Here is a 14,808-nt window from a genome sequence, read left to right as displayed (position 1 = left end):
AAGGTATGTGGAGTTAAAAAGTAGCTTGTGGGGTGGGAACTAGATGATCTTTAAGGTCCCTTCCAACCCAAACCACTCTGTAATTCTATGATTTTGGGTTCTAGGTCCCCTGTACACACAGTTGCTCTCTGTGTGCTCAGAAGCAGTAGCTACACAGAAGATGCTCATTCAGGGGTGGTGTGTCAAGGAGCTGAAGTTGAAGGATTTTCCCTGTTTTCTTGTAAAGGATTTTTATTTTCACCCTTGTTGCTGTACTTGCAGCATTTTTAGTGGCTGCCAAACTGAGCTGGTTTTGCAGCTGATGTTCCATCCAAGTGTTTTTTTTTTTTTTCTCCTGCTCTGGTAAAATAGTTTTGCTGCACTGAACCAATTTTCTGAATTGTAGAAGAAAGGGGATTGTGTTAAATCATTGCCAGGCTGGGAGAGCTGGGGGGATTCACCTGGAGAAGAGAAGGCTCCAGGGAAATTTTAGAGCCTCTTCCAGCGCCTGAAGGGGCTCCAAGGGAGCTGGAGAGGGACTTTGGACAAGGGATGGAGGGACAGGAGAAAGGAGAATGGCTTCTCACTGCCAGAGGGCAGGGATAGATGGGATATTGGGAAGCAATTCTTTACTCAGAGGCTAGTGAGGCCCTGACAGCTGTGGCTGCCCCTGAATCCCTGGAAGTGTTCCAGGCCAGGTTGGATGGGGCTTGGAGGAACCTGGTTTAGTGGAAGAGTCTGTAGATGGATAGGGATTGGAGAAACTGGATTAATTGTGTGTTATTTTGCTGTGCTTAACCATGCCAGTAACTCTCCAGCAGTTTTATCTTCACAGATACCTTCTGTGGAGCTGATTCCAGAGGAATGTTTGTTGGGATGTGGCCCTAGCAAGGTGATGCAGTGGGTGCCTCTGGATTTAGTAGCCTCTGCGTGACCGCAGCTGTGCCTTTTTCCCTTTCGTGCTGTATCAGTTCTGCCTGTTTTGGTGCCTGGACTGACTGCTGGACTTTAATTCTGATGCACAAATATCACAGTGACATTTGTGACATCCTGGAGAGGCGTCTTCCATCCTTTTGGTATCATTCCAGTGGGATGGGGGTCCCCATCAGTGTTTTATCAGACCTGCCAGCCTCCTGAGCATGTCTCTGGTTCCTGGAGCTCCTTGCATCCTTGGGATTCACTGCAATAAAAGCAAAGTGTGTGACCGAGAGCATTACCCTGCCTTCTGTGCTCAGATCAGTTGATTTCAGCATAGAATAAGCCAAACCAAACTGATCCCAGTGGAAATTCTCAGGATTGAACATGCTTATTCAAAAGGTGTTTGCATCTGCTGGCTCACACACAGCAAATTCAAACCATAACCGTTTTACTTTTTGTTTTATCAAAAGTTACCCTCTGTCTGTTCCGTGGGAATAGGTGAGAATATTTTGAATTAATATCAAATTTTATTAAAGATTTGTGAAATAGGAGGGATCTTTGCATTGAAAGATATGTATTAACACCACTTGAAGCCACCAAGCTGATTGGAGGGGTGAAGCACTTTTCCTGTGAAGAAAGGTTGAGAAAATTGGGATTGTTCAGTCTGGAGAAGAGAAGGATTTGGAGTGACTCAATTGCAGCCTTCCAGAACCTGAAGAGAGCTGAGAGGAAAGATGAAGAGAAACTTTTTACAGTAGCCTGGAAGGACAGGACACAGGGAATGGCTTCCCACTGCCAGAGGGCAGAGATAGATGGGATATTGGGAAGAAATTCTTGGCTGTGAGGGTGAGGAGGCCCTGGCACACGTTGCCCAGAGAAGCTGTGGCTGCCCCATCCCTGGAAGTGTCCAAGGCCAGGTTGGATGGGGCTTGGAACAGCCTGGGATAGTGGAAGGTGCCCCTGCCTGTGGTGGGTGTTTAGAACTGGATATCTTTAACACCCCTGCCAACCCAGGCCATTCCATGATTCTATGACTCTCATTCAATGCTACATAACCGCTCAACATGAAATATCACCCTGAATATCTAATTAAATCTGTGTATCTTTAGATTCCGTCCTTATCAATTATCTTAATGCACGCTCCTGTAAAATAATCAGGAATTACCGTGGCAGTATGTTTTATTGTCTGCCAAAAAATAAATTGCTTGATATTATCCCAACACTTGAGAGCAAAACTTATTTTCCCAGAAAAGATAACAAACAGCTAATTCAGGTTTTCCAAGGCATGTGCACCGTTATCGTTCGTAAGAAGCTTAACCAACCTGAAAGCAAATGCTAAATGATCCAGATCTTGGGCTTATTAAGCTTGTGTGTTTTTTCTACCACTTAAAAGCCTATCAAAAACCTAAAGATGTGGGTAAATGAGATTTTCTGGGAGGCTTTAAAGTTTCCCTCCTTCCCTTTTTAAAGCACAGAGGCGATGTCTCTGTTTACGTGTCGTTTGTGGAGCTCAAACGGAGCGAGTACATCCCTGCTGCAGTTTCATGGAACATCCTTTGTTTATTCACACTGTGCCACTTTTAAACTTCAGATGTAAACAACAAAGGCTTCTTTGTATTTCACACTATCTCATACTCACTACCTTCTGAAGTCCAAAGCCAAAACACTGTGGAATTTTACCCTCCTCACACTTTCTTCTGCTTGTCAGATGCGTTCTTCCAGCCTTTTCTATTTATAGGAGCTGGAAAACTACTTATCTCCTGATTATAACGTGCTCTGTTCATTTTCTCTTGACTTTTCAGTCCTTGGTATGGGCTAAAATTGTATTGCCTGGTAGCCATTTCAGATATAATTTTAGTAGTAATTATACATGTATTCTGTAACAGAAACAATTTGTCATCCTGAAATATCCAAATTGCTTTAAAGTATTCGACCTGTGTGTGATCTGTTACATGGATGAGAAATCCAGCAAATATTCCGCTGAAATCAGCTGGACAGGAAGGTCAGAAAGAGCCAGGCTGGAAGTGCAGCAGCTGTCTGCCAACACATTTGGGGGCACAAGAGTTTGGTTTCCATTTCAAAGCAGAGAGGGAATTTTAGTTGGAAGTTTCACAGAGCTTTAGCTGTGCTGATCCTTGAGATCCAGCACTGAGATGTTCACCCTGCTTTACAGCCACTGGGAAAGACCTTAATTTTATGTTTCATTTGACATGGAACAAGTCATGGTGTTCAGATCAATCTCGTGCTGGATCCATCCCCCTCTCTCTGTTTGCTGATGTTTAGAGAAGGAAGCCAAGGATCTTTGCTCCTCTTCTCCCATTCTGTGCTTATCTCCCTGGGGAAAAAAAAAAAAAGGACAGACTATCCAGAAAACCAGAGTAACATGGGGTTGATTTTTTCCTTTCCCAAGGACAAGTTGGATCCTTTGTCATCTCTTTTTCTCAAGCTGTGTTTGAGCACAAGTGAGGTCTGATGAGCCTGTGCATTGAATCCTGGGGGCAATTTTGGGCCCCTCAGACAAGAGAGACATTGAGGGGCTGGAGCGCGTCCAGGGAAGGGAACAGAGCTGGGGAAGGGGCTGGAGCACCAGGAGAGGCTGAGGGAGCTTGGGGGGCTCAACCTGGAGAAAAGGAGGCTCAGGGGGGACCTTCTGGCTCTGCAACTCCCTGACAGGAGGGGGAAGGCAGAGGGGGTTGGGTTCTATTTCCAGAGAACAAGGGACAGGATGAGAGGGAACAGCCTCAAGCTGTGCCAGGGGATGTTTAGGTTGGATACTGGGAACAATTCCTTCATGGAAAGGGTTGTCCAGCCCTGGCACAGCTGCCCACAGTAGGGGTGGAGCCCCCATCCCTGGAGGGATTTAAAAACCATGTGGATGTGGCATTTGGGGACATGGGTTAGTGGTGGCCTTGGCAGTGCTGGGAGAGTGGTTGGACTCGAGGTCTTTTCCAACTCAGAGGTCCATCCCAACCTAAATGACGCTGTGATTCTATGATTCTATTTGAGTAGAACACTCAATATAAACCATGACTAATAGTTTTGCTGTAAATTGGTAGGAGTGTTAGGTCCATGTTAGATCCCTCTGGGATATTTCCTCATATAAGAAACCAGCAACACAGAGTGAAAATAATGGTGACAGCAGCAGTAGTTTAGTAGGTGAGTCCAGTGGTGAGTGTTCAAGGTGAGTTGTTGACCTCTCCAGAGTATGGACAGCATAGTACAAATGATTTCCCAGCTTTTTTGGGGATGAAATGCTTTAGCTTTACAAACTAATGGTCATGGGAGGCTGAACAGAAAGGCAGAGCTTGTTATTAGAGGCAAAATAAGTGGCAGAGGTGACAGGTTGCCCAACAATTTCCATAACAAGGATATTTCAGGATATTCCAGTATAGCGATTTTTGGAACTAAATATTTGTGCTTAGTAGTTTTTCTCTCCAATCACAACAGAAGTAATTTCTGGATTTTTCAAGATGGGTTTAGGAAAAGATAAATTGTTTCTCTGAAAAATTCATATATTTTCCTGAGAAACTGTCATGCTTATATATCATGGAAGAAATACTTGATATAAATCCGGTGTTGCCTCCAGTGAGAAAAACAACATGATGGCAGAGCTGAACTGAGCCCTCTGCCTTCACTGTGTGAAATGAAGATTTTCAGTTCTACATCGCAGCTCCCTTGAATGAAAAATAATTGGAGTGCCTTCCATTTATTGCCAGTGGTTCATACACAGGGGAGCACCTTTGCACAGGGAGGTCTGCACCCTGCAACTAGTGTGGAACAGACATAACTGAGCTAATGGAGGTGGTAAAACCTTGGCAACACGGCATTTATTCATGGAGTGTTTTATTGTGCCCACAGGCAGCCTGGAGTTGCCTGATCTTACATTACTTTTGGACATGAGTCAGCTCCTCAGGCTGCCCCACCTGGAGATACCATTTGTGGTCTTCAGCAGCGAGGAAGGTTCTGCACTAACCTGCTCCATAAGTGGGTCGTTTGCAGTGGCCCCAGCTCAGTTTGGCCCTGGCCATTTTTATTTCAGGAATCTGAGAGTAATGGATGGGTGATTAGTGGAGGAGACTTTGCTGTCTCCAACCACGGAATAGATTTTAGCTTTAGATCACTGGGAGTCAGAATGGGGCACGTCTTTTCTTAGCCATCATAAATTATCCATGCAGGATATGCAGTAAAAGGCTGTTTGGCTGCGTTAAAATTGGCCAGACAAACAGAATTTCCATCTCTCTCAATGGCTCCTTCAACACCTAATTAGTTCCCAGATGCTGGTTGAGCAAGATGTCTTTTATCTTTGCTAATGTTATCTTCCTATCCCTTCTAAATGCCCCCTGGTGCCATTCCCCACTTTCATGTCTCTTCCCTCTGGAGAAGGCAGGATGGGTGTTCAGGAAGCTGGATGCTGAAGGTCAAGCTTGTAAAGACTGTGGGTCAAGCTGATCCTGTTATACCAGGCAGTATCTGGAGCAAAAGCTTTGAATCCAGAATTAGATGGGTATGATGGAAAGCAGGATATAACTTCCTTCCTATGCATGTTCACAGGAGCAGTATCCAACAGGAAAAAATAGATTTTATTCTACTGTCAGTCCCTTTTAATACAATTTAGACCAAATTCAAAGCTCATCTTTCCCCATTGCTAGAAGGTACAACCAAGCCTGTCTGGATTAATGTGCCGTTTCAGCTGGCACAGCTGATTGCTGTGGGCAATGGGGAAGCAAACTCAGATGGGGAATAGTAGGAAATATCAGACTAACTGCTCTCCTGACCCTTCCTAGACCCTCTAAGCACAACCACTTGGGGCCCCAGATATGTTAATACCAGGCTATCAGCCAACTGTGATTTACCTTGGCAGGACTGATGTAGATCCAAGCCCAGCAATCCTTTCCCCTCTGGCAGGAGGGAGTGACCAAACAGGCTGCTCTGAGCTAAGTGTTTAAGGGAAAAGCATTTCAGAGAGAGCAGATCTTCAAACTGAGGGAATAGACTATAAATACATTCACAGCTTTCCCCCAAGGCTCCTGGGCTGTGTCTCCAGCCAGGTTCAGTTCACTTGACTCCTATGATGTGTTCTGCTGTGTGGGAGGGTTTTGTCAATAGGAAAAAGCTCTGACAAAGTCAGTTTTGGAGTTTTATGGATGAGAATCAGGATTCTTCAGCTGAGACACCCTCTTTTTCTATTGTATTTCCTTCATATCTGTATTTTCTCTGTGCTGCACTGGAAGAATACATTCCTATGGACAATTCCACATGAACAATTCCAGCAGGTTCAGGTAATGGATAGTCCCTGTAGGATGTATCCTGGGCTACATCCCCACAGCGTGGGCAGCAGGATGAGGGAGATTCTCCCTCTCTACTCTGCTCAGGTGAGACCCCACCTGAAGAGCTGCATCCAGCTCTGGGGAACAACAGCAGAAGGATGTGGAGCAGCTGGAGCAAGTCCAGAGGAGGCCACAGGGATGCTCTGAGGGCTGGAGCCCCTCTGCTCTGGAGCCAGGCTGGGAGAGCTGGGGGTGTTCACCTGGAGAAGAGGAGGATCCAGGGAGACCTTAGAGCCCCTTCCAGTGCCTAAAGGGGCTCCAGGAGAGCTGGAGAGGGATTTGGGACAAGGGATGGAGGGACAGGACAAGCAGGAATGGCTTCAAACTGACAGGGACAGGGTTAGATGGGATCCTGGGAAGGAATTCCTGGCTGTGAGGGTGGTGAGGCCCTGGCATAGGTTACCCAGAGAAGCTGTGGCTGCCCCTGAATCCCTGGAAGTGTTCCAGGCCAGGTTGGAGGGGGCTTGGAAAAACATGGAGTAGTGGTAGATGTCCCTGCTGATGGCAGGGGGTGGAAGAAAATGAGCTTTATGTTCCTTCCCACCCAAACCATTCCATGATTCCATGATCTTTGTGCCTTCAGATTGTGCTGTGTGACTATATCATCAGGTACAGCTTGTTTTCTATCCCAGCAAAGACCAAGGAAAGCTGTGGAGTTGAGGAGTTTTGCCATTTCTGCTCTTAGCTCCATATACCTAATCTATGAAGGATGAGGAATGAATACCCACATAATTCCACCATTCCCAGATTTGCCAGAGGCACACTCCAAAGTGGGTTCTGAGCCTAGACAGCTTCCCTGCAAGGATATTAATAATACTTAGAAATTCTAAAGCACTCCAAAGGCCTGTGTGAGCATTAGCTAATTATGCAGCCTCCAAAGCCCTGTGCAGAGCATTAGCTGATCAGTTCTTGTAGCACTTATCAAATATATCAATATCTTGGAGTCCACTGTGAGGAGGTATCTGGAAACAGGAGAATTTGGATATCTGGTCCCAGTCCTTGCCACTGCCCAGGATTGGTAGCTGGGGTTAGACTTCACTTGCCAGCCCCTGCTCCCACATTTTCCTTGGCAGGATCCAAAAGGAGGTCACCTATGTGGGTACAAATGCAGATTTTTCCGGAGAAACAGTATTTCAGCCCATCCCAGGGCTTGTAGAGGTTGTTGGCATCAAATAATCTGGAAAAGCCAACATCAGTAAGCGACGTGGAGAAGACTGGGCCCAGCACGACAAACTGAGGTGCTCCAGCCAACTGAAGGCAGCACAAAGGAAACAATTTAAAATAATATATCCTTGAGATGCGATAGAGCAGAGTGGGCTCTCCAAAAAGGACAAGGAGAATGAGGAAAAGGAGGACATAAATGAGGGAGAAAATAAAACGTTTTTAATTGCACATTATTAAGGCCTTATGGTACTCATTATGTTGTTCCCTGTGGACCCAAGTTAGTTCCTCCGGATCAAGTGAGCTAAATTTTTGCTCCCAAATCTGCCAGCAACAAATCCACAAACCTGGCAAAGTCAGTTAAGTTGTTTTCCAGTTAAAAATATCACAGTGGTCATGTATCCAGGATGTACACATCCTACAGAGGATCAAGTTCATGTAACAAATTCCTGCAGGTCTTCTGCTGAAACAGTGCAACTCCTTTAATGCTTAGTGGTTTTGGAAGTAGAGCTGAATTTTGGTATTGCTGATGGTATAAAATTTTCAGTAGCCTTTATAATAAAGGCCCTACAGATTTTCTATAGACCCTCAGCACAGTGAGATGTGCCTTAGAGTTTGACATCAGGGATGAGTGAGGATACAGAAGCAGAAGCTGTCACATTGTCAAGATGCTCTGTAATGTTTTCAACAGCAGTGATTTTAGAGGAGATTTTAGAAATACAGCAGATTTGTATAACTTCCTGGGACGTGAGATAAAATGCATGTTGCTGTAAACTTGTTTTGAAAGTCTGTATTGAATCAAACACAGGATGATGCCACTTTTATTAAAAGCCACAAAATGCTCGAAGCCAATTAATACTCTGCTGCTTTACTAATGCCTCTGCTCAGAAAATTAAATGGTTTCATTTAGCAAACCCAATTTTAAAGCTTTTCTGTCAAATTTATAAGTGGGTTCAACCCTTCTCTAAATTTCCTGGAATTTTCAGTGCAGCATATCAAAGCATCGGTGGCTTCAAGTATTTGGAGCTACAAGGGAATTGTGCTTTCTTGGCATAGTTCATTCCAAATTCTCAAGGCACTTTACAAGGATTAGCTATAAATAGGAAATAAAAAGTACAAATAACTGTACAGTTTTTGCAGTGAAGGGAGATTAGGCTGTCTTGGGAACTTGTGCAGTTCAACATCCTCATAAAAGGGCTGAAAAAGGGAAGACAGACAATAGTGACGCACCAAAACCTGCTGATGGTACAGAGTTATTCCAAGTAAGGCAAACTAGACATGCCTACAAAAAAGCTGGAAAAGAATCTGATAATATCACATGTCTGGGCAATCAAATAGCTGCTGAAATTCCATGTGGATAAAAGTCAAGTGCAGGCACCATTGTGCCTGCAGGGTTTAAATTAGCCCGCGAAGGAGGTGATGGCGTCACTGCAGATGGTTCTTGGAAAACATCTGCTCCGTGCTCAGCAGAGGTCAGGAAGGCAAGTGGAATGCTAAGAATTACTGGGAAAGAGAGGGAGAATAAAAAGGAAAATATGAGTACAGCACTGAACAAATCCGTGGTGCTGCTCTTGAGCAGAGTGTAGTTCCAGTCATCCCAGTGAAAGCAGCGGTGAAGTGGAAGTGGAAGGGATGCAGAAAAGGGTGAGGAGGCTGAGCTGGGTTATGGGATGGGTAGACCAAGCCTGTGGATCTGGCTGAAGACAGGAATGAGCAGGATTAAGGTGTAAAATCAAGAGAGCGAATAAGGAATTATATGAGGAGGCCACCAAGATGATCAAAGGGATGGAGCCCCTCTCCTGTGAGGAAAGGCTGAGAGAATTGGGATTGTTCAGCCTGGAGAAGAAAAGGATTTGGAGTGACTTAATTGTGGCCTTCCAGTACCTGAAGGGAGCCGACAAGAAAGATGGAGAGAAACTTTTTATGAGGGCCTGGAGTTACAGGACAAGGGGAAATGGCTTCACAACTGCCAGAGGGCAGGGTTAGGTGGGATATTAGGAAAAAATTCTAAGGTGAGGGTGGTGAGGCCATGGCACAGGTTGCCCGGAGAAGCTGTGACTGCCCCATCCCTGGAAGTGTTCCAGGCCAGGTTGGATGGGGCTTGGAGCAACCTGGGCTAGTGGAAGGTGTCCCTGCCCATGGCAGGGGGTGGAATGAGATGCTTTTAAGGTCCCTTCCAACCCAAACCAGTGCATGACTCTATCTTTTTGGCAGAGGATGGTGATGATATCCTCTGGTCATCCAATGGTCAGGCAAGAAGTTTAAAGCAAACAACAGGAAATAAACTTTCATAGTCTATAATAAATTAAGAAAATCATCAAACACAACATCTTTTACATGATGAAAGTACAGATTGTTTAAAAAACTAGTTGTGTTGAAGTTCTCAGCACTGGCTTTGACATGTCAATGAGCTTGGAGGTCTTTTCCAACCTTAATGATTGTATGATTTTAAAAGTGTTCCTGCTCCAGCACCTCTCCCAGTGTCCCAAACTGGCCATGTCCCCTCTGCAGCTGGGTGAGCTTTGGGTTCTGGTTTGTCTGGCCCCTCCCTGTGAGAACCTGACAGGGCTTTTGGAGTGGATTATAACAAATTAAAGGATCACTGTGATCTTGTAGCACTTGGCAGTGCTGGCTTAACAGTTTGAGTCAATGATCTTAGAGGGCTTTTCCAACATAAATGTGATTGTATGATCTCCCCTTTGACAAAACCTGCAAAAATCCTCTGAATGAATGAATTCTCCTTGAATTGAAGGGGAATATTGGGGAGGGAAATGATCCAATAGCTCCTTAAAAATTTCTTGCACCAAGTAAAAGGGTTAATTGCAGCATGGCAATGGGAGGTCCTGTCTGAAGGCTCAGGAATTTTGAGACAGTGAAGACTAAAAATTCTTTTAGAACAGGATTATCATCACATTATATTTATAATTATAAAATCCTGCCTCAGTGGCAGGATATCAATCCAGGGTGGGCTGATTTACACCTGCCAGAGCCAGCACGTCGTGAACTCCTCCACCTTTCCCAGTGATGTTTTTATCTTCAGTCGACACAGTGAGGAAAAGGAAAGTGTTTTCCCCTTTAAAATCCAGACATTCCAGGTGTTTGGCAGAGTGTAGGAGCTTGGGGTTCCCACTGCTTCTGACAACAGGGCTGGGATCTTTTGCTAATGACCAAAGTGCACTATAATGAGTCGTCTTGGGCTTCTGCTTTATTGGGTGTTTGAACAGAGGGTTGGCGATTCTGAAAGGGATAAATGCTGTTCATGCCCCCTTGTGGTACGTTGTGGAACGGAATGGGTTCCCTAACTGACAAAATGAGGCCAATGATGGAAAAGTCCCAGGTAAAAAATGTGTAACAAATACTGTTTTGCACAGTGGAAAAATCTCTCCCCCTCCAGCAGCGTCCTCATGACTCAGTTAAGGGGGAGAACCAATTTTGCATGGATTTGCAGCAGCAAGGAATGACTAATGCCCATGATGACAGACTTTGTGCCATCTTTCTGGAGTGAAGATAATTTCAAAAGTGTTTTTCTTTGCTGGGAAGGTTGGAAAGTAAGTGAAATAGTGCTTTAGAAAAGCAGTTGTGTTGACACCTCTTTCGAGTTCTTCATTGCCGACGTGTTGTGATACGAACCTTCATGTTTTTTATCTTCCTCACTGACGTGTCTGACGGGTAAATAACCTGATTCCCTTGGGACAAAGTGTATCCCAGAGATGAAAAACACTGTTTGGTGATTTTACATGGGGAAATAAGCGCAGATTCCTGTGAAACTGGGCTTGTTACCCCCCCCTCCTGCACAGTGTTCAAACACAATTAATTAACTCGTCAAAGTCTTCCTAAGCTGGGCTGAGAATTTAGATGTGGGGTTGGGAACTCAGGGGCTCTCCAGACAGGTCAGTCACAGATTTTGAAAACTGAATACAGCAAAATTTATCCTCCAGGCAGTGAAATGATGGGAATAAATCAGACTAATGCTCTACAAAGTCTAGGAGCTGCAGTCAGAGTGTGGTCAGAGCTTAGCTGTGCTGAGGCAGGATCTAGAAAAACTTGTAGGAAATTTGAAGACTTTTTGGTCCCAAATTTGAGACTTTTTGGTCCTGTTATTTAAGTGCCAGCTGGCATTATTTCCATTATTTCCATTACATGTCATCTTTCCATTACATATAGAAGATCATTGTAAAGAGGAAGGGAATTATTTCCTTTCCACATCCATGATGAGTACAACCAAAACAGTGGATTTAAATTAAAGTAGTGGGTTTAACTGGGCTAGGCTTTAGGAAAAACTCTCTAACTGGGTGACAAATATTGGAATGGTCTCCTTTAGGAGACTGGAGGATCCCCATCTCCAAAGATCTTTCATAACAAATGTTTGTTGGGTTCGAGGCATTGTCATTCATTCTATTATGATGAAAGATGTTGGACTTGATGATTTATAACCAACTCTGTTTTGTGATTCCATGTGATGGTTTCCCTATATTTGGTTTATTTATTAGTATGATGAGATAACACATATTTTCCTGGTAATCCTAAATGCTGACCCTTCTTGCTTATAGTTGATCTTACTGTTAATCTGGCTGATTGCAATCAGTTCTATCTACATCCAGGACTTTAAAAATATAATTTTCAACAGGAGCCTGACACTAATTAAAGTGCTTATTAGGTTTGTGTTGACTTCAGTGAGCACAAGTTATGTCCCCACTGAGATGAGAATTGGCTCCAAAAAGTTGATGTTTACCTTTTTCCTTAGAAAAGGACAATGCAGTAGGGAAAATGCCACAACAATCCATCTTAAAAAGAAATTCCCTCTGTCAGAAACCTCTCAGGAGTTCCAAACTCAGTTAGGAGAGATCAGAAAGAAATTAAAGTTAAATTTAAAATCCCCACCCACATTCTGTCTTCTTTTCCTGCAAAGTGATTATTGCTCCTGGTCCATGTGTTGGCAAATCTTTCTGAAATGAGCCACAATTTGCCTTAACACTGCCTTTCTGGGCAGGATGGAACTGGTCTTTTTGAAGAACAGGGATGCAACAACTCTGTGAAAAAATCCTCAATGCTCTTATTTCCCAGTGGGGTTAAAATTTCACCCAGGAATTCTTCTTGGCATGAGGACATAGGGGGTGGATCACACATTTTGAAGCTGAAGCACCGGCCCGGTGAGGTTTTTGGGCACTGCAAGGCACAGCCAGGATGGGTCAGGGTGTGCTCTCACATTTGTTTTCCACTCCTGTTGAAAGACCCTGGCAGGGTTAATAAAGAGAATAAATGTGTGGCCACAGCAAATTAACCAAATGAGCCATTAGGAGGGGATGGGGCCTCACCAATGCCTGCTTTGGAGCCTGCAATGTCTCTGAGCAAAACAACAGGAGAGCAGGGATAAAGGGCTTTCAGGGATGTGCTGCAAATGGGATCCAGGGCTGCCTGTGGCTCCTTCTGGGAGGAAACCTGATGTCATTTCATCAGCAGAGCAGCCAGCAAACCACTAATGGCTTTCCATCGTCTTTCCTGACAGGTATTGACGGAGGGAGGCTTCGGTCCCATCACCACAGAAATCCGGGAGGCTCCCGAGTTTTATTATGCCGAGGATTATCACCAGCAGTACCTCAGCAAGAATCCCGGCGGATACTGCGGCCTCGGGGGGACGGGGATTTCCTGCCCCGTCGGCATCAAGAAATAGCCTGCGCTTACTCCACCACCTCCCCTTTGGTTTAGGGAGTTTGGGAAAAGACCATCAACCCTGGTAGATGCTCCAGTGCAGCCAGTGCATAAAGATTTGGGAATCTGTCGGGGAGGTTTTCCGTGATCGGAGCCGCTTCGCATTCATCGGCATTAAAAACCAAATTAGAGGCAAAAATTTTGTTTTAGGGAGTTTGGGAAAAGACCGTCAACCCTGGTAGATGCTCCAGTGCATCCACACCATCAGTGCATAAAGATTTGGGAATCTGTTGGGGAGGTTTCCTGTAATTGGAACAGCTTCTCATTCATTGACATTAAAAACCAAATTAGAGGCAGAAATTGCTTCTTGCTCTAGGAAGTTCACAGGGTTTCCTTGGAATATGAAGAGGTGGAAAGAGATTCAAACTTCTCCAAGTTTGGCTCCAAGTGCTGTTAAAAGGAGGAATTAGGGAGGTGGTTGCATCCATAACTGCTTTGGCACAGCTTCAGAAATGTTGATTTCCTTGGATTGAGGAATTTATGGGTGTTTTGAGAGCTTTGACTTCTGGAGACATGGTTGGGCTCTTTAACTATCACCACCCTGTAATTTGGTGTCTTTGGGAATGATGAGCTGATAAGTAATTGTCCCACAACTCTGCTTTCTAGGATCACCTCTAGTGCCTGTTTTCTGAAATAATTTTAGTAAGAGAAAGTACAAATTGTAATGTGTTGCTGTTTCTTGACAGTTCCAAAACAAAAAGAAATCAGTTTTGTTTCCTGCACTGCAATAAATTACAGAAAAAGAAAAGAAAAATGTTGTCTGTGGTGTGTTCCAAGTATATCTGGGTAGATTTAAAAAAAAAATATCAAGTATTATAAAAGGCTGCGGTTTGCTAATTAAACACCAGGACTTTGAAATCTGTATTATTGTGCATATTAACTAGAGCATGGAGGGACAGGACAAGGGGGAATGGCTTCCCACTGCCAGAGAACAGGGTTAGATGGGATACTGGGGAGAAAAAGGATATGAGATCCTGTGGGTTCAGAGTTCAAGGAGCGCTTGGACAACTCTCAGGCACACAGTGGGGATTGTTGGGCCTGTCCTGTGCAGGGCCAGGAGTTGGACTTGATGATCCTTGGGGGTCTGTTCCAACTTGGGCTATTCTATCATTCCATGCTGTGGAATATCCTAGGACAAACAGCTTCTTTAGGAGGGTTGGGAATTGGTTTGTCCCGTCCAAATTGCTGCTTGTAATACTTCCCAGTGGGAAGTGTGAGTTTGAGCCTCTCATGTGTTCCCTATTTTGGAGGCTGTCGTGATCACTGAGTTTGAAGAACATGTGCCAGTGGTTTGTCCTCTTGCAGGTGTGCTTTCTTAGGTAAAGCTTGTAGGACCCCACCTTGATCCATCCATTCTGGGCTCTAAAACTCATTTTTGAGGGCCAGACAGTTGGGACCCAGAGGCACAAATCCACAGCATTTCCTCCTGCTGAGCTCTCCAGGGTACTCCTCTCCACATCTTGGTTTGATGTTTCCAACTCATATTTTAGGCTCAGAAAGGCCCAAACCAGCTCCTGAACATCTCCTGTACCTACCCAGCAGACCAGATGGAGCTCCAAACTTGGAGGGACTGAAAATGGGAACCAGAGAGTCAGTTTGGGCTTGTAAATCCATTGCTGAAGCCCTTCCTGCTTTATCCAAAGATGGACAGTAAATATGTGCCAGAAAAATTAACTCCCCATCTTCCCTTGTTCCTCAGCTGATGTTGAGTTCG

General features: G+C 44.6%; 1 protein-coding gene and 1 long non-coding RNA gene across 5 annotated transcripts in view; one reads left to right on the top strand and one right to left on the bottom strand.

Moving 5' to 3' along the window:
* Positions 1–13,848, top strand: part of MSRA (methionine sulfoxide reductase A) — a 250,644-nt gene extending 236,796 nt beyond the window's left edge. For all 4 annotated transcript variants that reach the window (XM_064651239.1, XM_064651238.1, XM_064651240.1 and 1 more), the window contains one exon: positions 12,892–13,848. In XM_064651239.1, coding sequence (XP_064507309.1) covers positions 12,892–13,056 — 165 coding nt within the window. In that variant the 3' untranslated portion in view covers positions 13,057–13,848. The remainder of the gene's footprint in view (positions 1–12,891) is intronic.
* On the bottom strand, positions 2,973–5,833 carry LOC135412450 (uncharacterized). Its single transcript, XR_010429654.1, has 2 exons — positions 5,751–5,833; positions 2,973–3,232 (listed from the first exon to the last, which is right to left on the bottom strand). It is a non-coding gene; the product is annotated as an uncharacterized LOC135412450 (long non-coding RNA).
* Positions 13,849–14,808: the final 960 nt, after the last annotated feature.

The sequence above is a fragment of the Pseudopipra pipra genome, chromosome 3, assembly GCF_036250125.1.
Source record: "Pseudopipra pipra isolate bDixPip1 chromosome 3, bDixPip1.hap1, whole genome shotgun sequence".
NCBI classification, from domain to species: domain Eukaryota; kingdom Metazoa; phylum Chordata; class Aves; order Passeriformes; family Pipridae; genus Pseudopipra; species Pseudopipra pipra.
This window is presented reverse-complemented; position numbering and strand designations above follow the sequence as displayed.